General features: G+C 40.5%; 1 protein-coding gene across 7 annotated transcripts in view; it reads left to right on the plus strand.

The window, feature by feature from the left end:
- The window catches only part of TNRC6B (trinucleotide repeat containing adaptor 6B), a 262,610-nt gene that overhangs the window by 73,855 nt on the left and 163,309 nt on the right, over window positions 1–25,446 (plus strand). For 3 of the 7 annotated variants that reach the window (XM_019961842.2, XM_019961844.2, XM_070790449.1), the window contains exons 3-4: window positions 681–771; window positions 21,308–21,375. In XM_019961842.2, the coding sequence (XP_019817401.2) occupies window positions 727–771; window positions 21,308–21,375 (113 nt within the window). In that variant the 5' untranslated portion in view covers window positions 681–726. Of the gene's footprint in view, window positions 1–680; window positions 772–21,307; window positions 21,376–23,447; window positions 23,520–25,446 lie in introns of those variants that run through there. The other 4 variants (XM_070790450.1, XM_070790451.1, XM_070790453.1 and 1 more) reach the window with 3 other exon arrangements.

Genomic DNA, 25,446 nt, shown 5'->3' on the forward strand with positions numbered 1-25,446 from the left:
TATTTGACTCATTTTATTCTTAGAAGAAAAATTGCTACTTTTTATTGTCTTGCCCTATAGGCCTGTTATCATAAAAAAATAAATAAACTGAAATTTATTGAGCAGGTTTTCTTAAAATAGAAAGGTAGGATCAACCATTAGAGTATACCTGAATTTCAGTTATAAAATACCATAAATATTGAACGTAAATTATAAACCTAAGAAACCCAGCCACTTGCAGTAGCCTAGCCTGATAGTTAGACTATATGCCCTGCTACAGCATAACAAGTGGCCCCCTACTTTTCTCAGGTGGGCCACTTTTCCAACAGGTCAGTGTTTGTACTGTATGAATCGCTAAAGATTTTTACTCTTAACCTCTGCCACAAGTCAAATAAAAAGAGGAAAGAAATCTAGAACAGTTTACTAATCCAGTGTCTTCAGCCTTTCCTAATTATGCTCTCATAAGGTGGGGAAAACTCTCTCCCTGCCTCTCTCCCTGGGATATTTGTGTATGTATGCTACACACACACACACACACACACACACACACACACACATGTGCATGTGTACACACACATTACTCAAGGTCATCGCTTCATACTATTTTTAGTCTTGGTGACAGAATTTCAATGTAATCTGAGAAAGCAAATATGCACACTGATTCCTTATGTGTGTTTTTTTTCTCTTCTTACCTCTTTTAGGCAGTATTTGTGTGTTTCTGCAGAGTTTTGCACAGAGTCTGTTCCCATGCAGACCAATGAGGGAGAAGTATCGGAAGAAAGCAGTTCCAAGGTCAGTGAATTACTAAAGGTGCAAACAGTCTGAGCAGAAATTAAACAACAGGGACAGTGAGTGAGGAGAGTGGGTGTTGTGTTTTAGGTGAATTTAGACATCTGATTGATTTAAATTAAACCTCACCTAAGATTGAAAGGATTTTTTTCCTTCTCAGTATCCACTTTTGTTACATTCCGTGACAAATTTAAAACAAATTTCACTGAGCTCATAGAAAAATTTATGATTCACTTGTAGACTACTAGCACTTTATCTTTTAAGGTTTTATTATGCAAGTTGTATGTACTTATTTTAAAAATTAAAGCAAATCAGAAGTGTATAAGGTAAAAAATAAAAAAGCCTATGCCTTATTCCTGCTACACAGAGGTATCACTGATCATTTTTAGACATTTTTGGTTATAAATTTATAAATGGCATTTGGTTTGGTTTTTCAGGCTAAAGCTTAAATGAATACTTCGTTGTCACCTGTGTAGAAGTGGTTACGTTTGTGTTGAGACCTGTCTATATCTAGCTCCATGTCCTGAGTCTCCTTGGCTTTTTCTCTTCTTGGTCATATAAAACCCTCAGTATCACCTTCACGTCCCTTTTTCTCCTGTCAAAATCACTTCTAATCCTTGCTGGGAGCTCCAAGCGTATCCCACACTGTGTTCTGAACAGTTCCCCGCACCTGTAGGGCTGTCTGCCCTGAACCGTCCTGAAGGAAGTCCTTTGCTGTTGCCACTGCTGCTTATACTCTCTTGGGAAGGTTTATTCTTTCTCCACATCCATGGGGTCAGACACCACTGAGCAACTGAACAACAACAACAAATTCTTTCCCCAGAGCAAAAGTGAAGAGGGGTCAGATGTCACCAGATGAAACTCCAAAACATCGTGCTAATTGGAAGAAGCCTGGCACAAAAGGTCACATATGATTCCATTTATATGTAATATGTAGAATAGATAATTACATAGAACACAGGCTGGTGGTTGCCAGAGATTGGTTGGGGGAAGCGGAATGAGGAATGACTACTTAATGGGTACGTGGGCTGGGCTACAGAGAAGCACAGTTTGTGCCCCGAGCCCCAGAGCTCCTTGTGAAAGATGCTCTTCAGCTTCTCTGAATCTCCCCTCATTACAGTCCATGTGTTAGGTAGAAGGACAGGTTCATCCTCTCCCCTTGTTTGTTTTTCCCCCCGTATCACCAGATCCCTTCCTTCTTTCTGCCAAAGTAGAATCCAATAGACTTTTATCAGACTCATCTAGATCCCGGCATCCCTGGTAATTCAGATGGAAAAGAATCTGCCTGTAATGCAGGAGACATTGGGAAGATCCCCTGGAGAAGGGAATGGCAACCCGCTCCAGTATTCTTGCCTGGAGAAGCCCATGGACAGAGGAGCATGGCAGGCTACAGTCCATGGGGTTGCAAAGAGTCAGACACGACTGAGCACTTTGATCTAGTTCCTAACATGTTCACTTTCATCTAGATCCCTAAACCTGGTTTAAGGAGAGTCAGAATAAGTGAGAGATGCACACACTCTAAGAATGTCCCCCAAATACTCACACACCGAGACATGTACACCGAGGCCAGCCACCAAAAATATACAGACCCCAGGATTTCTACAGTACACACAGACCCTTCCCCAAGACCCTAATTAATTAGTTTATAATAAACCACAATGTTAAGGAAGACTAGATTCTTGGATCCTCTGACTAGTACATTCTCTTCCTGGAAAGCTAGGTTGAAATTGGAAGATTGCTTGGCAAGTATGTAACTAGATCGACATAGAATGCTTAGTTGTACCAGAAGCTCAGTTTCCACCTCCTTTCTGGGGAAGGAAGGAGGACTGCATTTCTTGATTTTTCAATTATTGAATATTTCATCAGTTCAGAATCAATTAGGCTAAAGAGTAAAAGAATATTTTTTGGGGGGGGACTTCCTTAGTGGCCCAGTGGCTAAGACTCCACACTCCCAGTGCAGGGGGCTGGGGTCCAATCCCTGGTCAGGGAACTAGATCCCACGTGCTACAATTCAGAGTTTGCATGCCACAGCCAAAGATCCTGTGTGTCACAACTAAGACTTGGCACAGCCAAATAAATAACAGGTTTTAAAAAAAAAGAATATTCTTTTTATACTTGCAATAAGTAGATGCTTCTGCTATTAAAATTAAATTATAACTTTGTTTTCACTAGTCTTCATTTACGTTACATTTTATGACTTTTTTCTTATGCTTCTCTTTGTTTAAAATCTTGAAATGATTTGATGTTAATGCAGGAATTTATCCTAGTACTATGGTAACATAATTTGTGGTTTTCTGTTAATAGAAATAAGTTAGGAAAGGTAAATGGTGTTGAGAAAAAGTGGGGACTTTTCTGCAAAACAATGACTTTGAATTAAATCATTAAAAAAAAATAATTCTTGAGCATATGTTATTAGTGGATACACTACAACAAAGAAAAAAGACATGGTTCTTACTCTCAAGGTGGTTACATTTTAGTGGGAGAAACAAACATAAATAAAGATAGTGATTCTGAATTATGATCAATACTATGAAGAAAATAAAATAATACAATACAGGGTGACCGGAAGGACAAGCTTAGGCTAGTCAAGCAAGCCCTCTGTGAACATGTGGCATTTCAGCTGAACAGTAAAGACTGTTGAGACTCTAAAAGAGTAAAGAACAGTAAAGACTCTTTACACAGTTGGAGGGAGCCAACTGTGTAAAGAGCTAGAAGAACAGTACACCAGACAGAAGAAACAACTTCAGAAGCCCTTGGCCTCTTCCAAGAACTGACAGAAGTCCTGTGCCACTGAGTGGTGATAGGAAGTTACAGAGAGAGACTGAGACCTTGCAAGAACTTGACAGTCCTGGCATAGAATGTGGTTTCTGTCAAGTGGGAAGAATTTCTGTCAACTGGGAAGCCATTAAAGGCAGTTAAAGTAGAGAGTCATGTGATATGATTCCGTTTTAAAAAAATTTATTATTTATTTGGCTGTACCAGGTCTTAGAATATGTGGGATCTATAATTTCAGCATGTAAACTCTTGGTTGCAGCATGAGGGCTCTAGTTCCCTGACCTGGGATCGAACCTCGGCCCTCTGCATTGAGCGTGCAGTCTTGGCCACTGGACCACCAGGAAAGTCCCCATGATTTCATTTTTTAAAAATCACTCTGGCTTCTATGTGAGGAATGGATTGGACTGCAGCAGGAGTGGGAGCAAGAAGACCGGTGAGAAAGAAGACAGTCCTAGTCAGTCACGTGGGTGAGAGAGAAAGTGGATTTGCATACTGCACTGAAGTGGAGGAAGACAGACTGGAAATATACTGGAGGTAAAGCCGACGTGGGCACCCCATTCCAGCACTCTTTCCTGGAAAATCCCATAGACGGAGGAGCCTGGTGGGCTGCAGTCCATGGGGTCGCTAAGAGTTGGAAACGACTGAGCGACTTCACTTTCACTTTTCACTTTCATGCATTGGAGAAGGAAATGGCAGCCCACTCCAGTGTTCTTGCCTGGAGAATCCCAGGGATAGGGGAGCCTGGTGAGTCTATGGCAGTTGCACAGAGTCGGACACAACTGAATCGACTTAGCAGCAGCAGCAGCAACAAAGCTGACGTGAGGATGAACTGGAATACTTTTGCTTCCTAGAAACCAAGAGGTACATTTCAAGAAAAAAGGTAGAATCAATACTGTCAGATGCTGCTGAGAAGCCAAGGAGGTTGGTAATTTAGAAAATGTAGCTGGATTTATTTTTTGAAGAATTAATTAAAGAAAAGGTACACAAAATTTTCTGGAGAGGTGGAGGTATTCTGTGTCCGAGAGGAGTATGGATCACACGGGTGTATATCCATTTGTTAAAAGTATACTTCTAGAATTTGCAATTAAAAAGTACAACTTTTCAGGTACACTTTACCTGTGAAAACTGTAAAATAATAGTAATTGAATAGGGATGGAGAACGGATGGAAGTATGGATGAAACAAGAATGACAGAATGTTCACAGCTATTGAAGCTTGGTGATGAATACATAAGGATTCATTTGTATTCACTTTGTATATGCTTGACATTTTCCATAATAATGCTTTTAAAAGAAATTTATTAGTGGTCTTCAAGACGAAGAGGATGAGAAACCAATTTTATGGGTTCAAAGGAAATGAAATGATAAAAACATAAAGAGTGGTGGCTGTAGTCTACTATCCAGTTGTGAAATCTACAAGTAAATGAAGAGAGCAGAGCGCCGAGTAGTGTGTGTGCTGTGTGCTCAGCCACGGCCAACTCTTTATGACCCCATGGACTGCAATCCACCAGTCTCCGTGGCCTGTGGGATTCTCCAAACAAGAATACTGGAGTGGATTGCCATTTCCTGCTCCAGGGGAGCTTTCCGACTCAGGGATCAAACCTGAGTCTGCTGCATCTCCTGCATTTGCAGGCAGATTATTTACCATTGAACCACCTAGTTCCCTGACCAGAAGGAGGTATTGGTTCAAGTGAAAGGAGTTTTTTAAGATTAAAAAAAAATTGTGTTTATTTATTTGGCTGTGTCGGTCTTAGTGGCAGCATGCAGGATCCTCGTTGCAGCATGCAGGATCTTTCACTGTGGCACACAGATTCTCTAGTTGTGGCACATGGACTCCAGAGCCCCTGGGCATAGTTGCTCCACAGCCTGTGGGATCTTAGTTGCCTGACCAGGGATAGAACCACATCTCCTTCATTGTAGGACGAATTCTTAACCACTGTACCACGAGGAAAGTCCTGTGAAAGATTTTTTTAAATGGAGGAGGCCCAGGCATGTTTGAGTAAAGAGTGAAGAAATGAGTGGAGGAAGGCTGAGTGTGTTTATGGAAGCGGTTCACCAGGTTTGTGAGTTTGAAGGAGCCTGGGGATCAGTGAGGCTGGCCCCTGCTGCTGTGGTGGTACCGGGGCTCAGGCCAGAACCCTGCTCTTCTGACTCTTGTCTGGTGGTGACTGATATTTGGAGGAGGAAAGAAAGAAAGTGGGGTCCAGCTTAATGTTCCCTCTGAAATAGAAATCATTGTTAAATTGAAGAGTTTAGCTTGCATGATTGAAATGACGAGTTTAGATTTCCTTTTAAGGAGGACAGTTTTGGAATGGCATTGGTAGAGAAGGTGCTAAGAATAGCTAATAAGTGAATGAAAGGGTCAGTGCAGTTTTTAAAAATACCCATGTACATATTGTACTGACAGAAATCAGGTATGCCTTATGGTTGGACAGGATTGACAAAGGACATCTTCTTGGAGACTGTTGATGTTCTTTTTGAAGAAATATTCCCTGAAATCATCGTGCAGTATCTTCCAGAGGCTTTTTTTTCTTTTTTTTTGGAGAGATGTTTAAATTCAGAGATGGGATTATATATTCTTGAGAGTTAGGATGTGTACACTTCAGTCTGTTGAGTTTAGAAGACTCTGTCTCTGCTAGAAAGATAAAAAGCAGAGGATGGCTTCTAGAAGTTGGCTGTTGGGACTTCACTGGTGGTCCAGTGGCTGTGCTCTCAGTGCACGGGCATCAGCTTCGATCCCTGGTCAGGGAACTAGATCCTAACATTCCACAACTGAGTTTCCATGCTGCAACTTAAAGATCTTCCATGCCACAGCTAAAGATGGTGCATGCCACAATGAAGATCAAAGACCCTACGTGCCACAACTAGACCCGGCACAGCCAAATAAACAAGTAAATACTAAAATTCATTGATGTCTACACTGTCTACACTTAGTTCAGTTCAGTTCAGTCGCTCAGTCGTGTCCGACTCTTTGCGACCCCATGAACTGCAGCATGCCAGGCCTCCCTGTCCATCACCAACTCCCAGAGTTCACTCAGACTCACGTCCATTGAGTCAGTGATGCCATCCAGCCATCTCATCCTCTGTTGTCGCCCTCTCCTCCTGCCCTCAATCTGTCCCAGCATCAGAGTCTTTTCCAATGAATCAACTCTTCGCATGAGGTGGCCAAAGTACTGGAGTTTCAGCTTCAGCATCAGTCCTTCCAAAGAACACCCAGGACCAGTCTCCTTTAGAATGGACTGGTTGGATCTCCTTGCAGTCCAAGGGACTCTCAAGAGTCTTCTCCAACACCACAGTTCAAAAGCATCAATTCTTCAGTGCTTCGCTTTCTTCACAGTCCAACTCTCACATCCATACATGACCACTGGAAAAACCATAGCCTTGACTAGATGGACCTTTGATGGCAAAGTAATGTCTCTGCTTTTGAATATGTTATCCAGATTGGTCATGACTTTCCTTCCAAGGAGTAAGCGTCTTTTAATTTCATGGCTGCAGTCACCATCTGCAGTGATTTTGGAGCCCAAAAACATAAAGTCTAACACTGTTTCCACTGTTTCCCCATCTATTTGCCTTGAAGTGATGGGACCAGATGCCATGATCTTAGTTTTCTGAATGTTGAGCTTTAAGCCAACTTTTTCACTCTCCTCTTTCACTTTCATCAAGAGGCTTTTTAGGTTCTCTTCACTTTCTGCCATAAGGGTGGTGTCATCTGCATATCTGAGGTTATTGATATTTCTCCCGGCAATCTTGATTACAGCTTGTGTTTCTTCCAGCCCAGCGTTTCTCATGATGTACTCTGCATATAAGTTAAATAAACAGGGTGACAATATACAGGCTTGACGTACTCCTTTTCCTATTTGGAACTAGTCTGTTGTTCCATGTCCAGATCTAACTGTTGCTTCCTGACCTGCATATAGGTTTCTCAAGAGACAGGTCAGGTGGTCTGGTATTCCCATCTCTCCAGAATTTTCCACAGTTTATTGTGATCCACACAGTCAAAGGCTTTGGCATAGTCCATAAAACAGAAATAGATGTTTTTCTGGAACTCTCTTGCTTTTTTGATGATCCAGCGGATGTTGGCAATTTGATCTCTGGTTCCTCTGCCTTTTCTAAAACCAGCTTGAACATCTGGAAGTTCACGGTTCACATATTGCTGAAGCCTGGCTTGGAGAATTTTGAGCATTACTTTACTAGCGTATGAGATGAGTGCAATTGTGCGGTAGTTTAAGCATTCTTTGGCATTGCCTTTCTTTGAGATTGGAATGAAAACTGACCTTTTCCAGTCCTGTGGCCACTGCTGAGTTTTCCAAATTTGCTGGCATATTGAGTGCAGCACTTTCACAGCATCATCTTGCAGGATTTGAAATTGCTCAACTGGAATTCCATCACCTCCACTAGCTTTATTCATAGTGATGCTTTCTAAGGCCCACTTGACTTCACATTTCAGGATGTCTGGTTCTAGGTGAGTGATCACACCATCGTGATTATCTGGGTCATGAAGATCTTTTTTGTACAGTTCTTCTGTGTATTCTTACCACCTCTTCTTAATATCTTCTGCTTCTGTTAGGTCCATACCATTTCTGTCCTTTATCGAGCCCATCTTTGCATGAAATGTTCCCTTGGTATCTCTAATTTTCTTGAAGAGATCTCTAGTCTTTCCCATTCTGTTGTTTTCCTCTATTTCTTTGCATTGATCGGTGAGGAAGGCTTTCTTATCTTTTCTTGCTATTCTTTGGAATTCTGCATTCAGATGCTTATATCTTTCCTTTTCTCCTTTGCTTTTCATTTCTCTTCTTTTCACAGCTATTTGTAAGGCCTCCCCAGACAGCCATTTTGCTTTTTTGCATTTCTTTTTCATGGGGATGGTCTTGATCCCTGTCTCCTGTACAGTGTCACAAACCTCCGTCCATAGTTCATCAGGCACTTTATCAGATCTAGTCTCTTAAATCTATTTCTCACTTCCACTATATAATCATAAGGGATTTGATTTAGGTCATACCTGAATGGTCTAGTGGTTTTCCCTACTTTCTTCAATTTAAGTCTGAATTTGGCAATAAGGAGTTCATGATCTGAGCCACAGTCAGCTCCCGGTCTTGTTTTTGCTGACTGTATAGAGCTTCTCCATGTTTGACTGCAAAGAATATAATCAGTGTGATTTTGGTATTGACCATCTGGTGATGTCCATGTGTGGAGTCTTCTCTTGTGTTGTTGGAAGAGGGTGTTTGCTATGACCAGCGTGTTCTATTGGCAAAACTCTATTAGCCTTTGCCCTGTTTCATTCTGTATTCCAAGGCCAAATTTGCCTGTTACTCCAGGTGTTTCTTGACTTTCTTCTTTTGCATTCCAGTCCCGTATAATGAAAAGGACATCTTTTTTGGGTGTTAGTTCTACACTTAAGGTTTGTATATTTTTCTGTTAGTAAATGATGTTCAATAAGGACAAAAAACAATTTGGGAATTTCTGTCCTTTGGTTGGCTAAACTCATTTTGAATATTGATTCTGTTATGCAGAATATTAGCTGTCCTTCTCAGCTTCTTATTTCAGCAAATATATATATTTCCTTTTTAAACCACTTATGGTACCTGGAATGGAGTGGGTGGTTAGAAAGGTGTAACATTTATAAAGTGGATGGAATTTAGCAATTGATGTGAGAGAAAAGGAAAAGGAGAAACCAAAAGTAATGTCAAGGTTTCAAGCAAAATGACTGGGAGGAAGGGGATGCCCTTGCCAAATAGGAAACATAATAAAGAAAACAGTTTTGGGAGGGAATGAGATTAATTCTGTATCAAACATACAGAGTTTGAGAGGCCGGCAAACTGTCAGCCAGGTGAAAATGCAGGACTGGAGGCAGGATATGTGGGGACTGGAAATACAGGATTGGGAATCACTCAAATTTAATAGTTGAGGGACTTTACTGGTGGTACAGTGGATAGGAATCCACCTGCCAACGCAAGGGACACAGGTTTGATCCATAGTTGAGGAAGATTCTACATATTGTGGTGCAGCTGAGTCCATGTGCCACAGCTGCTGAGCCCGAGTGCTGCAACTACTGAAGCCGGTGTGCTTGAGAGCCTGAGAGCCACAACTGCTGAGCCTGTGTCCTGCAGCTGATGAAACCCATGTGCCCAGAGCCCGTGCTCCACAAGAGAAGCCATCTCAGTAAGCCCACACGCTGCAACTAGAGAGTAGTCCCCGCTCTGCACAAGCAGAGAAAGCCCATGCGCAGCAACAAAGACCCAGTGCAACCAAAAATAAAATTGATTAATTTTTAAAAATTTACTAGTTGCAACTGTGAGATTAGATGAAACTGCTGTGAAGAATGTGAAGAGAGAGGTCCAAGGACAGAAGCTGGAGAAATAAACGTTTAGAGAGTAGAAGAAGGAAAAGCAGAGATTAGCAGATTAGAGAGTCAGCAAGTTTATGATGAATAAGACATTGGTTTATGATAGTTTATGATGAATAAGACATTCATCATAAGGAGTTTGCATTCTTGCAGACAACAAAACACATAAATAGGTAATCCCTTCAGATAGTGACGTGCATTATGCTAGAGAGTGGCTGAGTGTGGAAGCTCTTTCAGTTGGGTGGTTAGGATTCATCCATCACTTCAAAGACATGGCACTTGAGCTGATGCCTAAATGATGAGGGGGAAGCTTCCATGTAACACTATGAGAGAAGAGCTTTGTAAGTCAAGAAATTCAGAGGCGAGATGGGCAAGATATGGAGTATCAGAAATAGGATTTACCCTCCCACTGGAAATAACAACTTTACAAATACACAAATGTGTTTGAAACAACAGTTTTTCAAGGCACTGGACATCAGATAGTGAAGGACAGTGATAAGTGAGAAATGGAAAACAAGATGAGTCCTCTGACAACCCCTGTGTCCTGGCTTGAGGGAACCTCCGGGCCACAGTGTGGGAAATGGGGAGCCCAGGCAAAGCCCAGTGGACCCTCTCAGTTGAGGAAACACTGCTGAGAGTCTGGGGAGAATGAGGGAGCCGAAGTTTGTAGGACAGAGTATTGGAGAGGAGAGAGCAGCTAAGAGGGAGAAGTCTGGAGATTTGTGGAGGGTTCCCCTAAGTATTGAGCAGAGTGCTTTTTGGCATATGTACGTGACTGGTCAAGACTGAGGCAGGAGGGGGTCCCCACCCCGGAGGATTGGAAGTAACAGTGTCTGTCTAGCACTCAAACACTGTCAGTAATGGTGCCTGTTTCTGTGGACTAGAAACTTTCATAATTCATGGATCATTATCAGCATACTGAGCATTAGTACTAGTAGAGTTCTTACCTCAGGAGTAGGGAATAATTAGCCCTACCTAATTATGAAGTCTGACTTGAGAATCCTAAAAGCAGAACCTGAAAGGAACAAACTATTTCAAAATAATTTAGCTGCATCTCAGAATGACGCTCAAAAATATTTATAGGAATTCGAAAGTATTCAGGATCCAGCAAAAATTCTGTGTCTGTTATTCAAAGTAGAGATTTTTCAGGCATGTAAAAACCAGAAAATACAAGCATAGTGAAGAGAAAAGTCAATTGAAACCAACTCATAGTTGACCAAGATGTTAGAATTAGCAGACAAGGATATTAAAACACCTATTATAACTATGTTTCAGATAGTTCAAAAGGTCAAGCAGAGACATGGAAAATATATATTTTTAAAAGCCCCAAGTCAGATTTCTAGAACTGAAAACTATAATGTTTGAGATGAAAAATATACTGGATGGAATTGTGGCAGATTCGATACTGTAGAATGAAAGATTAATTTAAAGAACAGAAGGCAATGGCACCCCACTCCAGTACTCTTGCCTGGAAAATCCCATGGATGGAGGAGCCTGGTGGGCTGCAGTCCATGGGGTCAATGAGGGTCGGAAATGACTGAGTGACTTCCCTTTCACTTTTCACTTTCATGCATTGGAGAAGGAAATGGCAGCCCACTCCAGTGTTCTTGCCTGGAGAATCCCAGGGACGGGGGAGCCTGGTGGGCTTCCGTCTATGGGTCGCACAGAGTCTGACACGACTGAAGCGACTTAGCAGCAGCAGCAGCAGAAACTATCCAATGTGAAACACAAAGAGAAAAAGAGTAAAAATCCAAAAAGTGAAGAGTATCAGTGTGTTGTGGACAACTTCAGTCACCCCCAATGTCCCTGTAATTGGAGTCTCTAAAGAAGGCACGTGCTGTTCTGTGCTTAGCTGCTCAGTCGTGTCCGACTCTTTGCGACCCCATGGACTCTAGCCTGCCAGGCTCCTCTGTCCATGGGATTCTCCAGGCAAGAATACTAGAGTGGGTTGCCATGACCTCCTCCAGGGGATCTTCCCAACCCAGGGATCGAACCCAGGAATCCCACATTGCAGGCGGATTCTTTACAGTCTGAGCCACCAGGGAATCCCAAAGAAGGCATGTTGGGGCAGAAAAAAATAGCTAAGAAATAATGGCCTCAAATTTTCCAAATTTGATAATAATTGTAGACCGATAAATCCAAAAAGCTCAGTGTGCTTGAAGCACAAGAAATGAAGAAAACCACATCAAAGCCCATCGTTAAACAAATTACTCAAAGCCAGTGGTCAAGAAAACCTTAAAACCAGAGGAAAGAAGACACACTACTAAGAGAGGAACAAAGAATTTCTCATTGGAAGCAATGCAAGCAAGAAGGCAGTAGAGCAACATCTTGAAAGCACTGAAAGAGAAATTAACCTTGAATTCTATAACCAGTGAAAATTTCCTTCAAAATTGAAGGCTAAATAAAGACTGTTTCAGATATACTAATACAAAAACTGAAATAATTTATCTGTATCTTACTATAAGTAATGTTAAGGGAGGAAAGAAAAAGATGCCAGATGGAAATATTAATCTACACAAAGGAATAAAGAGCTCAGAAAATGAAAACTACATAGGTTAAATATGTCAGACGTTTTTTCCTGTTACTCACATCTCTAAAAGAGAATTGATTGATTGAACAACAATAATACAGATGCATTATGGGTTTATAACATTTGTATCTGTGAACTGTACAATAAGGGTGGCGTAAAGACCTAAAGAGGGAAAATGGTAGAATACTGTTATAAGGTTCTTATATGTGAATTAGTATAATTTCACTTGAAGCAAAGAGAATACAGTTGACCCTTGAACAATGGAGGGATTAGGGTCACTGACCCTCTGGACAGTCGAAAATCCAAATATAACTTACATTCAGCTGTTCCTATACTCGGTTGTCATATCTGGGGTTCTTCCACACCCTCTTATTCAACCAACTGGAGATTGTGTGAGAGTACAGTATTTACAATTGAAGAAAAAAATCGACATATAAGTGTACTTGCACAGTTGAAGCCCATGTTGTTCAAGGGTCATCTGTACTCAACTCATTCTGTGAGGCCAGCATTACTCTGATAACAAAACTAGATAAAAACATTGCAAGAAAAGAAAATTACAGATCAGTATCTCTCATGAACATAAATGCAAAAATTCTAAGCCTGCTGCTGCTGCTCCTGCTAAGTCGCTTCAGTTGTGTCCAACTCCATGCTACCCCATAGACGGCAGCCCACCAGGCTCCCCCGTCCCTGGGATTCTCCAGGCAAGAACACTGGAGTAGGTGGCCATTTCCTTCTCCAATGCATGAAAGTGAAAAGTGGAAGTGAAGTCACTCAGTCATGTCCGACTCTTGGCGACCCCATGGACTGCAGCGCATCAGGCTCCTCCATCCATGGGATTTTCCAGGCAAGAGTACTGGAGTATGGTGCCATTGCCTTCTTCGATTCTAAGCCTAATTTTAGCATATTGAATCTAATAATCTGTAAATGGATCATATGTGAACAAGTAGGGTTTACCCAGGATGGTAGGGTTGGTTTAACATTAAAAATCAATGTAATACACCATATTAACAAAGTGAAAAAGAAAAATCCTATGATCAAGAGATGCAGACAAAGCATTTAACAGACGTCATATCTATTCCTGATGAAAACGCTCAGCAAAATAATAGAAAGGAACTATTCAACTTGATAAAGGACTTTTATGAAAATTTGACAGTTAACATTGAGCTCAATGTTGAATGACTGAATGCTTTACTCCTACAGTGAACAACAAAAACAACAAAAAAGAACAGGCTGTCTGGTACTACGTTTCTCTTCAACGCCGTACTGGAATTTCTAGCCAGGGCAAAAAGACATAAACGAGAGGAGAGAGAAGTGAGAGGAGAGGAGGAGAGGGAGCCAAAATAGTACATACTGTGTGATTCAGTGCCTGTGAACTCTGGAAGATGCAAACTAACTTATGCTGACAGAAAGCACGTTAGTGGTGGCATAGGGAGGGAGAGCAGGAGGGAAGGATTAAAACTGGGACAAGATGGGGGACTTCCCATCATGCAAGAATTCTCCGGGCAATGCAGGGGACTCAGGTTTGATCCCTGGTTGGATCTGTACCAGCTCACTAAATGAAAAAAGGACCATACTTAGTGGTTTGCATGTTTAGAAAGCTGTGACAAACCTGAAGAGTGTATTAAAAAGCAGAGACATCACTTTGCCAACAAAAGTCCCAAAGCTGTGGTTTTTCCACTAGTCATGTATGGATGTGAGAGTTGGACCATAAAGAAGGCTGAGTGCAGAAGAACTGCTCCTTTCAAATTGTGGTGCTGGAGAAGACTCTTGAGAGTCCCTTGAACAGCACGGAGATTAAACCAGTCAATCCTAAAGGAAATCAACCCTGAATATTCATTGAAAGGACTGACGTGAAGCTCCAGTACTTTGGCCACTTTATGCAAAGAGCCGACTCATTGGAAAAGACCCTGATGCTGGGAAAGATTGAACGCAGGAGGAGAAGGGGTCAGCAGAGGATGATATGGTTAGATAGCCTCACCGACTGAATGGCCACGAATTTGAGCAAGCTCCAGGAGACAGTGGAGGACAGAGGAGCCTTACTACAATCCATGAGCTTACAAAGAGTCAGACACAACTTAGTGACTGAACAACAACAACAAATTTTTAGAAAGCTGAGGAAAAAGAAAGGATCCTAAATGTTTCCAAAGAAGTATCAGGTCATATCCAAAACATTAGGATTTATAATATTGAATTTCTATATAGCAACTCTGGGGTGCTAGAAGACAATGGATCATGGCCTTCATATTTTTGGAAGAAAGGTTTACCAACTTGAACTTCTGTATCTGACTGTGTGTGTGGATAAAAATATTCCATATGTTAAATATATGGATAAAATTAGGACATTTCAGTCATTCAAAATGTCAAATTCACTTCCTGTATACCTCTTATTAGGAAATAACTGGAGTCTGTGCTCCAGGAATAAACCATAAAAGAGGAGCACAAAAGGTCTAGGAAACATGCTCCAGTGACGGGGAGAGAGTGAGGAATCCCAGAGATGAAGGGAGAGAGGCATCCCTGGCAAAGTGTCTGCTATTTAGTGGTCTGGAGAGCAGACAATCTCGGCTGGCACAGAAGAAAACCCCCAAGGGATGTATTCAAGACTGCAGTGAAATTGACAGATTACCTGAAGTGTTTGAACTTATTAAGAGGAGACTCACCACTCTGTTGGAGGGTTTGCGGGTGAATTAGTGAAAACACATAATAAATACCAAGTTAAAAAAATTTGATAGAAAGTATAAGACGAAGTAGTAATTTTTAGTTCCAGGGAAAAGAAAAAATATCCAAGAAAGGAAACTTATTCCTTATGATTCAGCTGTATATGTTATTTACTGAGTAATAGCATTGTTAGAACTGAATATTAATTTGAACAAAAATTGTGATTTATATTGGGAGGATGGGAGAAGGGAGGTACGTTTGTGTTGTGGGGTGGCAGCAGAAGAGCATGCTCAGTGGTGAGAACATGGAAGTGATGGGGTGTGGTTTATTCTTTTAAGAATTTGGATAGTAAAGGGAAGGGGAAAAATAGGAGGATATCTGGAGAGGTTATAAGGCCAAAAATAACTTTTTCAGAATAGAAGAGATTGGGCTTCCCTGGTGGCTCAGTGGTAAAGAATCCACCTGCCAGTGCCAGAGACACAGGTTCGATCCCTAATCTGGGGAGACCCCACATGCCAAGAAGCAGCTAAACCTGTGTGCCACAACTATTGAGCCTGTGCTCTATAGTCCAGGAATCACAACTACTGAGCCAATGTGCCGCAACTAGTGAAGTCCATGTGCCCTGGAGCGTCTGCTCCACAGCAAGAGAAGTCACCGCAATGAGAAGCCCACGTGCCTCAGCTAGAGAGTAGCCCCTGCTTGCTGCAGCTGGAGAAAAAGCCCACACAGCAATGAAGACCCAACAGAGCCACAAATAAATACATAAATAAAATTATAGATAGAGATTATGAAGTATTTGTAGGTTGAGGAGATGGGTTTACTAGAAAGGGAGAAAGAAGGGTTCCTTAGATAATAAGATCCCAGAGGAGGCAGTATGGTGTAGGTCATGAGTTTAGCAACAAGTGGTGAGGTTAACCTTGCAGAGCAGTCGAGGGAGGAAATGGGTGAAGATGCAGAGGTTTAAGGTATAATCCCCAGAGAAAAAATAAGGGGCTTTTGGAACTTTGTATTGGATAGGCTCACAAGATATTCGTAGGCATTGTCATCTTCAGAAAGGATGGACTTAGGGAGAATGCCTAGTGGGTGGATTTGATGTCTTTGAAGAGAGCAGAAAAGGTACAGGATAGATGAGTGAAGGATGTGGTACAGTAGGTCAGTCATTCAGCCCAGTCCTGGCACCTAGAAGGCATTGGGAAGTTTTGTTGAAAGAACGAATGATGGACCAGAAGGCCTGTGTTAGAGTCTGGGAAGGATCCACTGACAGAAGTTACATTGTTTCCCTCCTGGGCTCAACAGCAGGGGGCCAGCAGGTGAGCCAAGGATCACAGCTGCTTGCCAGGCCTTTCCGGAGCTACTGGGAAGGAGCACGGGGAAAGGGAGGAAGAGGAAGTGCTGGGAGATAGCAGAAAACACTTCCTAAAACAAGTAACTTTGCAACCAGGGTTTGAAGGTTAAGTGGAAGTTCACCAGAAAGACGGGATGAGGACAGGCTGTCCAGGCAGAGGTGCTGAATGTCAGCCCTGAGTGCAAGTTAATTGGTATGATTTGTAAAGGAACCAGTTTTGTAACTTCCTCCAGCTCTGCACTCCAGAAGCTGAAGGGGAAAAGGAGAAGGATTTGGCAAGACAGGGATGTCCTAAGGACAAGTTGGTGGTGAGCGAATTTAGGACATTGCCGAGAAAAGTCACCAAGATGCCTGTCGGCTAGAGCTCTGAATACACAGTGAGGGAAGAGGAAAACCACAGAACTAGATGGGACAATGAAGACTCCTTACAGATTCAAGTGGAGGGGAGGAGTGGAAGAGGTTCTTGTGGTCAGAGGCGGATCTCAGAGTTCATGGACCTCAGTGTGGAGAGGTCCGGATGGATGGCAAGACCCAGCCTCGAGTCCTGCCCACCTCCTCATTAAAGCAGGAAGGAGATGAAGCTGCCTAGGATGGGTCTAGAGTAATCTGATGCCTGTAGACTGAGTTTAGTGCCCTTCCTTCCTTAAGTTGTTCAATTGCATTCTCTGGCTGTTTTGTAATTGACTGGTTTGTCTTTCCCACCAATCTGCAAGTTTCAAGGGGGTGGGGCAAAAACTGTCTTCTTTACCACAGCACCTAGCATGTAATATGTACCCAACAAATACTTGTTAAACAGATGAATGGAAGTGAGAGAAAGGCGAGAATATGGTGTAAGTTTTCTTTTTGTTTTGTTTTGTTTTTTATTTATTTTTAACTGGGGCACAATTGCTTTACTATGTTATGTTGGTTTCTGCCATATATCAGCATGAATCAGCCATAAGTATACGTTTGTCCCTTCTCTCTTGAGTCTCCTTCCTATCTCCCACCCCATCCCACCCCTCTAGGTTGTCACAGAGCACAGAGTTCGAGCTCCGTGCATCATACAGCAAGTATCCACTGCCTGTCTAATTTTGCATATGGTAATGTGTATGTTTCAATGCTACTCTCTCAATTTGTCCCACCCTCTCCCTCCCCATGGTGTAAGTTTTATGAATGAAAATATTTAAGCTTCTGAAGATGAGGTCAAGGGAGAGGAATGGTGGAGATCATCAAATTAAGTCCCAAAGTGTTCAAGACATTTGTAGAAAAGAAATAAAGATGGGAAGAGACAAGAAATAAAGAGGTGGAAGAGAATAAAGAAGGAAATGGTCTTGAGAAAAACAGGAATTGGCAGTAAGGAGCAGTGATCTTTCTGGACCATTTTTGTTGCCTTCTGAGATGCTGGACAGTGAGAAAAGGTAAGAACCCTGGTGAAGGAGATACTGTCTTCTGGGGAAAAGCATTTTAATTGGTACTTGAAAGAATGAGCAGGAATGTGAAGTGAACGTGAGGCAGAAGACCAGGGCTTCTAGGCAAAAAGAGACATTATATGTAAAGGCACAAAGGGCCGAGAAGTTGGTGTGTGCTCCACCAGGCGTTCAGAATGGGTGAGTGAGGCAGGGGCGATAAAAAAGCTTACTTAGGCAAATGAACTGAACTTTTATCCCTCAAGAGAGGTGATAAGAGTGAAGAATTTCAAGGAGAGTGATGTGATCTTGTTTGCATTTTACAGTTTGCATTTGATGGAAGTGATTTGGAGGATGGATTGAAATAAGATGGGACCCGAAGGACAAAGACTAGTGAGAAGGCTTTTGTAGTAGTGAGATTTAGAGAAGCTGTCTTTACCTATGGCAGTTAAAGAGGATAAAGAACGGGTGATGAGTGTGTGTAAGAGATAGAAGCCACTGTACTTAGTGATTAATAAGGAAGTTAAGGGGTTAAGGAGGGGAGGTGGAGGGCCTGTAACCTCGATTATCAGTTTCCTGTTTGAGGATCTTGGTGAATGATAGTACCATTTACAGACATAGCAGATATAAAAAAGAGAGGAAATCTAAGGACAAAGATGGTGTTTCCTTTTGGACCTATTGGACCATCCAAGTGGAGACTAATAAAATATGGGGGCTTCCCTGGTGGCTCAGATGGTAAACAATCTGCCTGCAATGCAGAAGACATGGGTTGTCTCGGAGTCAGGAAGATCCTTTGGAGAAGGGAATGACAACCCACTCCAGTATTCTTGTCTGGAGAATTCCAGGGACCGAGGAGCCCAGCAGGCTACAATCCCTGGGGTCACAAAGAGTCAGACATGGCTGAGCAGCTTTCATGCACTTTATGGGGGCTGCAGTTAAAGATTTGAAAGTCATTATAGGGGAGCTTGTTGAAACTGTGGGCTTTTTGATTATTGCTTCTTGTCATTATTGTGGTTATTAAAAATTGGTTATAGATAAGCCTTTAAAAAACATCTAAGCAGAGGCCGAGTCCACAATGTAGCGGTCTTTAATTGGAAAGGATTTTTAGAGATGAAAGATTGAGAAAATTTCATAGTATATAGAAAATAGTCGTTCTTTGAGAAAATTATTGCAAGAAACTTTAAAGAGTTTGCCATCTGTTTTTCCTAATTGAGGCATAACATTTATTTGTAAAGTTCAGAAAATGCACAGTTCATTGATTTTTTTCACATATGTGTACTTTCATGTAACCAAGACCTAGACAAAGATCATCTCTACGTCCTCATAAAGTTCCCTTTGCAACATTGTAACCATGTTTTTTTCTTCTAGAGGTTTAGATCACTGTAAATTTAGAATGGGAGAATCCTGTCTCTCCATAGCAAAGCCTGGTGGGCTCCAGGATCAGGAAGTCCACAGAAAAGAATAGAAGTCGAAACCTGGTTTGAATTTCGCAGTGTGCGTCTTTTATTATTCTTACTTACAATTCCTCCAGTTTTTCCTTTTAATGGAAAGGAGATTTTTTCCATTAAAAATCTCAATTTTTCTGTTCTTTCTGAAACTTAGCCTCTTAATACTCTTCCATCTTCTCCAGTATTTCTGAGAAATGAAGGCTGCAGAGGGAGGGTTGCAGAACTGGAAAGCCTTTTGTTTTATTTGGGTGTCATTATGGTGTGTGTCTGTATTATTGTTGTCTATCTTCCAGATTACTAGTTTCTGTTAAAAGAAATAGCACAGGGAACTCTACTTAATGTGATGACCTGAATGGGAAGAAGGCCCAAAAGGGAGGAGATATAAGTACATGTATGGCTGATTCACTTTGCTGTGCAGTAGAAACTAACACATTGTAAAGCAACTATGCTCCAATAAAAATGAATTAACCTTGATTGCTGGGAAAGATTGAGGGCAGGAGGAGGAGAAGGGGGCGACAGAGAATGAAATGGTTGGATGGCATCACCGACTCAATGGACACGAGTTTGAGCAAGCTTCGGGAGATGGTGAAGGACCGGGAAGCCCAGCGTGCTGCCTTCCATTGGGTCGCAAAGATTCGGACACGACTGAACAACAGCAACAGTGGGTAGTATTTTTCTAAGTAGGGAATAATCCTTGAATACGTCTGTTGAGATCTCTCTCCTTGAATACTTTTGTTTGACTTTTTAAAAATTATGCCTTTGGGGGAAGTTTTCATAGGACTAATCGTCTCAGTTTGTGGAGGTAGCTCTGTCTTTGCCACTTAGTTTCCTTTATTGAGCAATAAACCATCTGGAATAATAGAATGCTTTGTTTCTTCTTTTGAAAATTGTATTCAGAAATAAACCATACTTATGAAAGAGAAAAGAAAAACACACAGTTACAAAAATAATTATAAAATAAACACCCATATACCTACTACATAGGCCAAGAAATAGAATCTATACCCTAGAAACCATGTGCCCCTTCCTGATTGAATCCTCCCGATTCCCTAAGATACTAATTAGCCTAAATTTTGTAATAGTTATTCCCTTTTCTTTATAGTTTTATAAACTATAAATATACATATGTGTCTTTATATATACATATGTGTGATTTTAAAATTTATATACTTGAATTTATGTTAATAGATTTATACTGGATTTGTATTCTTCTGTGACTTGCTTCTTTCACCTCGTATTGTGTTTTTTAACTCATCCAGGTTGAGGCGTGTTGCTGTAGTTCATTCATTTTCATGCAGTATTATATTTTATTGTCTTAAAACACCATTGCTTATTTGTCTACTTTTAGTGTTGATGAAAGTTTATTTTTTTCCTGTTAAAAATAGTGCTGCTAAAAATACTTTCGTATTTATGCACAAACGTTTCTTTAGGGTATATATCTAGAAGCGTGGTCACTGGTTTGTACAGTAAGCATGTAATCACGTGTAGTAGATAATGGCAGACTACTTAAAAACAGCGGCACCAGTTCCCCTCCCGCTGGAATGGGCGAGAGCTGCTGTTGCTCTGCACCCTTGGCAACACTTGGTATTGCCCAACTTTTACACTTCAGCCAGCCTGGTGGTGGTGAAATGGTATCTCTCTGTGGTTTTAATTTGCATTTTCCTGATTGACAGGAGACTGAACATCTTTTCATTTATTTAGGGCCATGTATGCATCCTCTTAAGTGAAATTCATACTCAGTTATTTTGTAGAGTTTTCTGGTAGGCTCTTTTTCTTACTGTTTCATAGCATTTTTTTTTTAAATTATATTCTGGATGCTGACCTTTTGTCACAGTTATGAATTGCAAATCAACATGCTTCCTTTTTTTATTCTGCAAATCTGGTCACGCAAGGAGAGATGCCATATACAAACATGGAGAAGGAAACCTTTGACTGGGGCTCATGTTCTAGTTAGGCATGTAGTGGAATGCCATGTGGTTCTGTAAGCACAGGCCCTGCACTTGGAAGTGACTGCATCTTGGTTCCTGACTGCTGCTGACCTGTGGTGCTTGACTTTGCAGGTGGAACAGGAGGATTTTGTAATGGAAGGGCATGGCAAGACTCCACCTCCTGGTGAAGAAAGCAAACAGTGAGTCACGGTTTATTTAAGAAGGGTCTTATTACAGATCTTCAGAAGTACTTTGGTTAAACCTGCTGAGAGCATGTTTGCAAGGGGTGTATATGTTGGGTACATGGTGAAACTCCTCCCCAGTTGCTTTGGTGGCTGTTAATGCATTGCTTCTGTTTATAGACAGACTAACTGGAGGGGCAAGAAAGTTGGCTTTGTAGTTTTTCACACTTGACTAATTAAAATTTATGTTACGCTTTAGCAAAGGCTTTAAGGCTTAGGATGTTTCAAATTGAACTAACTCAGTCTGGTTGATTTCCAAAGATAGTGTAAAATGGTATATCCTTTTCTTAGCATTGTCTTTATGAAGTGAACTGAATTAATAGACTGTTTCCCTGCATTCTAAGTGTGAATTTATTTAAATAGTACTTCCTGAAATTCTGTTCCATTTAGTTATTTATACTTCTGATCTTTGTTGAAATAACAAATTGTTTCCCCAGAGGAACAGGAATTATAAATAATATGACTTAGCCAACATTCTAAATAATTCAGGATCTCTCCTCTAACTTCTTAAGGAGTGATAAGTTCTAAATCTGAAATTGAGAGTCCTCTGGGTAGCTTTCTGGTGGCAGTGAGTAGATTTTTTCCTCCCTCTGTCACAGAACTTGAAAAATTATGTTGCAGAGCAGACTGGTGTTTCATATGCCCTTTTAAAGGAAAAACAGTTAAGACTGGCTTCAAGTACTGACATAACTACCATTTTTTATTCAGACAGTAGTCTTCTAAGTTATTGGGACAGTGACTTGTGGAATTCACTGAAAATCTGTAGAGAGAAACTCTTTTCTCTCATCTTTTTTTTTTTTTCCCTCGAAAATAGTTTTGGTCCGTCCTATGAAAATTTTGTCTCCGAAACCCTTTGGAATGAATTATGCAGAATATGCTATGCTGCCACAAGGCCAGGTTCATTAAAGGAGAATGCTTGTCTTGTATTTGTTGTGAATGGAAACCAGGATATTTTCACAGCTGGTTTAATTTGCTAACCAGGCAGTTTTAAAAATAGCTTACAATATAAATCCTAACTTTGCTGTATTCTGTCAAATGCACTTATATTCTGCATGGGTGGATGGAATCAATTCATCTTTAGCAAATTAGAAAGCCTAACATCTAGTCCCAGTAGAATTACAGGAGCACTTCAGGTGCCCTGCCCGCTATTCACTCTCCACTCCTACACTTAGGTCAAAGGTCTTATAATAGAAAAATCCTTGCTCCCATTTGACAAGAGTTTTCTGTGCACAAGAACTTTGCTTAGACACTGCCGGTGTTTTTTCCACCCTTCACAGCGTCTCCACTTCAGATACTGGAGTGGGTAACTTGCCTGCGATAATGCACCTTGAAACAGAAGTTAGGATCTGAATTGAATCTTTCTGACTTTAAAGTGTTTTATGATATCTCTTGAACTCAGATTCTTTGCCAACGTCGGGAACTATGTTCCTGAAAAGTATTGTGGCCAGCAAAACTGCAGTTGTCAAGATCAAAGTCTCATGGCTAAGAGTGAGTTGGGGGAAACAAGGAAAATGGCACAAAGCCTATTTTTAAAACACAGGTGAAGTTCCTATTCTCTGAAGGGTATCCATTTCCCAAACAAACCAGTCTTTATCTTCAAAAACCTGCTCCAGTAACCCCTATCCTGAATCAGCCCCTTTAGGTATTCAGGAAACATTGCTGGGGCAGATTCTCCCACAAGTTTTACATTATACAAACTATACTTCTTTTAGAGAGCTTCAGATGGCTCCAGCAGACTGAAACATCATGGGTTGTATACTTAACCATTCTCCCTTGATAGTTTTGTTTTCACAAGTCTCTGCCTTTTCACAGATCAATCTTGTTTAATTTTGTTTTGTGAGTTTTTTTTTCCTGGGCTTGGTCAGCTATCATATATTGAAATGATAAAGCAGAAATGAATATTCTTGCTGGGTCTTCCTCCCATACACCTGCCCACTTCTTTTGTGGGAGTTGGGAGCAAAGTGGCTGTGTTGTTTTGTTTGAGGCAACAGAAATAAACAGATTGAAAAATTTTATTTTTTGTGTCTCAGAACTGCAGTTAGCAAAGGATCATTCCATCCGGATAGTAGGATCTAGGAACTGAATACTACATTCTGGATGCTGTGAGTGACATATTGCTGAATGACTTACGAAATTCCCATCTGTTCTTTTATTTTTTTAATTATAAAAGTAATATTTGGTCATCATAAAACATTCAAACAGTAAGCGTGAATTTAGAATTATTCGCTTCTTCTACCCTACCTTTCTTCTTCATCTTCTGAAACTTTTTCTGTGTATTTAGAAAAACAACTAAACAGATTTTTTTTCTAACATTCTTTGAGACTTACTTTTTTCATTTGACATCTTTTGCAGTCTATTTCATTCCTTTAAACATCTGCAGAAGTACATTCTGTTATAATCATTCTCTAATAAATATTTTGGTGACTTGCACTTCTTTGATTATTAAAAATATTAATACTTTTTTTAACATCTTTATTATTATATCTTTATACACAAATGTATTTCTGTAGAATAAATTTCTAGATATGGAGCTGTTTGGCTCATGGGCTGTGTTTTTTTACAAGGAGGTAGCTGCTATCAAATTACTGTTCAAAAGAACTCGATCAATGTTCATTTCCATCTGCAGTGAGAGTACCCGTTCCTCCACACTGTTAATGACAGTAAAATTATTTATCTCCGAATTTTTGCCACTCTAATATTTTATGGCTTTAATTTGCACTTTTATTCTTACTAATAAGATGGAATATCTTGTTAGTCTCTTGGCTGTTGATTTTTATATCTTATACCACCTGTTTACATATGATTCCCACTTTTCTTTTGGAATGTTTGTTTTGATAGCTTTGTAGGAACCCTTTACAAAGTGTAGATATTAACCTTTGTCTTTTAAGATGTTTAAATATTTTCTCCCAGGCCTTATTGTTCAACATTGAGGCATCTTTCATACTAATAGACCACTTAAATTTTTATGTAGTAAAATCAGCCTTTATGGTTTCTGTGTTTCATGCTTGTCTAGAGAAGTCCCTTCTACTCTAACATGATAAAATGTCCTGAGTATTTCTACTGTATTTTTCACATTTAGACCTTTAACTGAACTGGTACTCGTTTTTGTCTTTGGTGAGAGGCAGAGATCTAACTTAATTTTTTTCTAAATGGGTTTTCCAAATGGCTGCCATTCATTGGTATTAGCGTGTATAGATAGCCTGTTTCACGTATGGAGGCAGGTGGAGCACAGGGATTATATAACTCGCAGGTCACAGAGTAAATTCTAGTAAGGATTAGGTCTCAAATTATTTGTTAGCTGATCTGTGCCACTTTCCTTCTTCATCTAACATTTTTACCATAGGTTCTGGAAGTCTTGAAGAAATTTTATTTCTGTGACGTTTATTTCAATGGTATAAGTTCTGTCAACAGGCAGTGTAAGGCAGCTAAGCATGTAGAAAGCTTTCTTGAAAAAATAATTGACTTCTGATATTGAAAATGTTTGTGCTAAATTGTTAACGTTTGGATCAGTTGTGCTGATTGCTGGTGTACATGTGAATAAGATTTAGCAGAGTATACAACTTTAAACATTTGTTTATTTATATAGTCTGAATATATTTGCTTTTTAATGAGGTTTATTTACTATTAATGTTATCTATAATCATTTTTTTGAGTATATTCACTTATGAGCTATTGGAGAAAATCAGACAAACCGAGTTTATTGCCACATAATATTGATCACATGACATGTTTAACACTGGGTTAAATATAAAACTAGACAGCATATTAAAAAGCAGAGACATTACTTTGCCAACAAAGGTCCATCTAGTCAAGGCTGTAGTTTTTCCAGTGGTCATGTATGGATGTGAGAGTTGGACTATAAAGAAAGCTGAGGGCAGAAGAATTGATGCTTTTGAAGTGTGGTGTTGAAGAAGACTCTTGAGAGTCCCTTGGACTGCAAGGAGATCCAAAAGGAGATCAGTCCTGGGTGTTCATCAGAGGGACTGATATTGAAACTGAAACTCCAATACTTTGGCCACCTGATGCAGA

This window comes from Bos indicus, chromosome 5 (assembly GCF_029378745.1).
Source record: "Bos indicus isolate NIAB-ARS_2022 breed Sahiwal x Tharparkar chromosome 5, NIAB-ARS_B.indTharparkar_mat_pri_1.0, whole genome shotgun sequence".
Classification (NCBI taxonomy): domain Eukaryota; kingdom Metazoa; phylum Chordata; class Mammalia; order Artiodactyla; family Bovidae; genus Bos; species Bos indicus.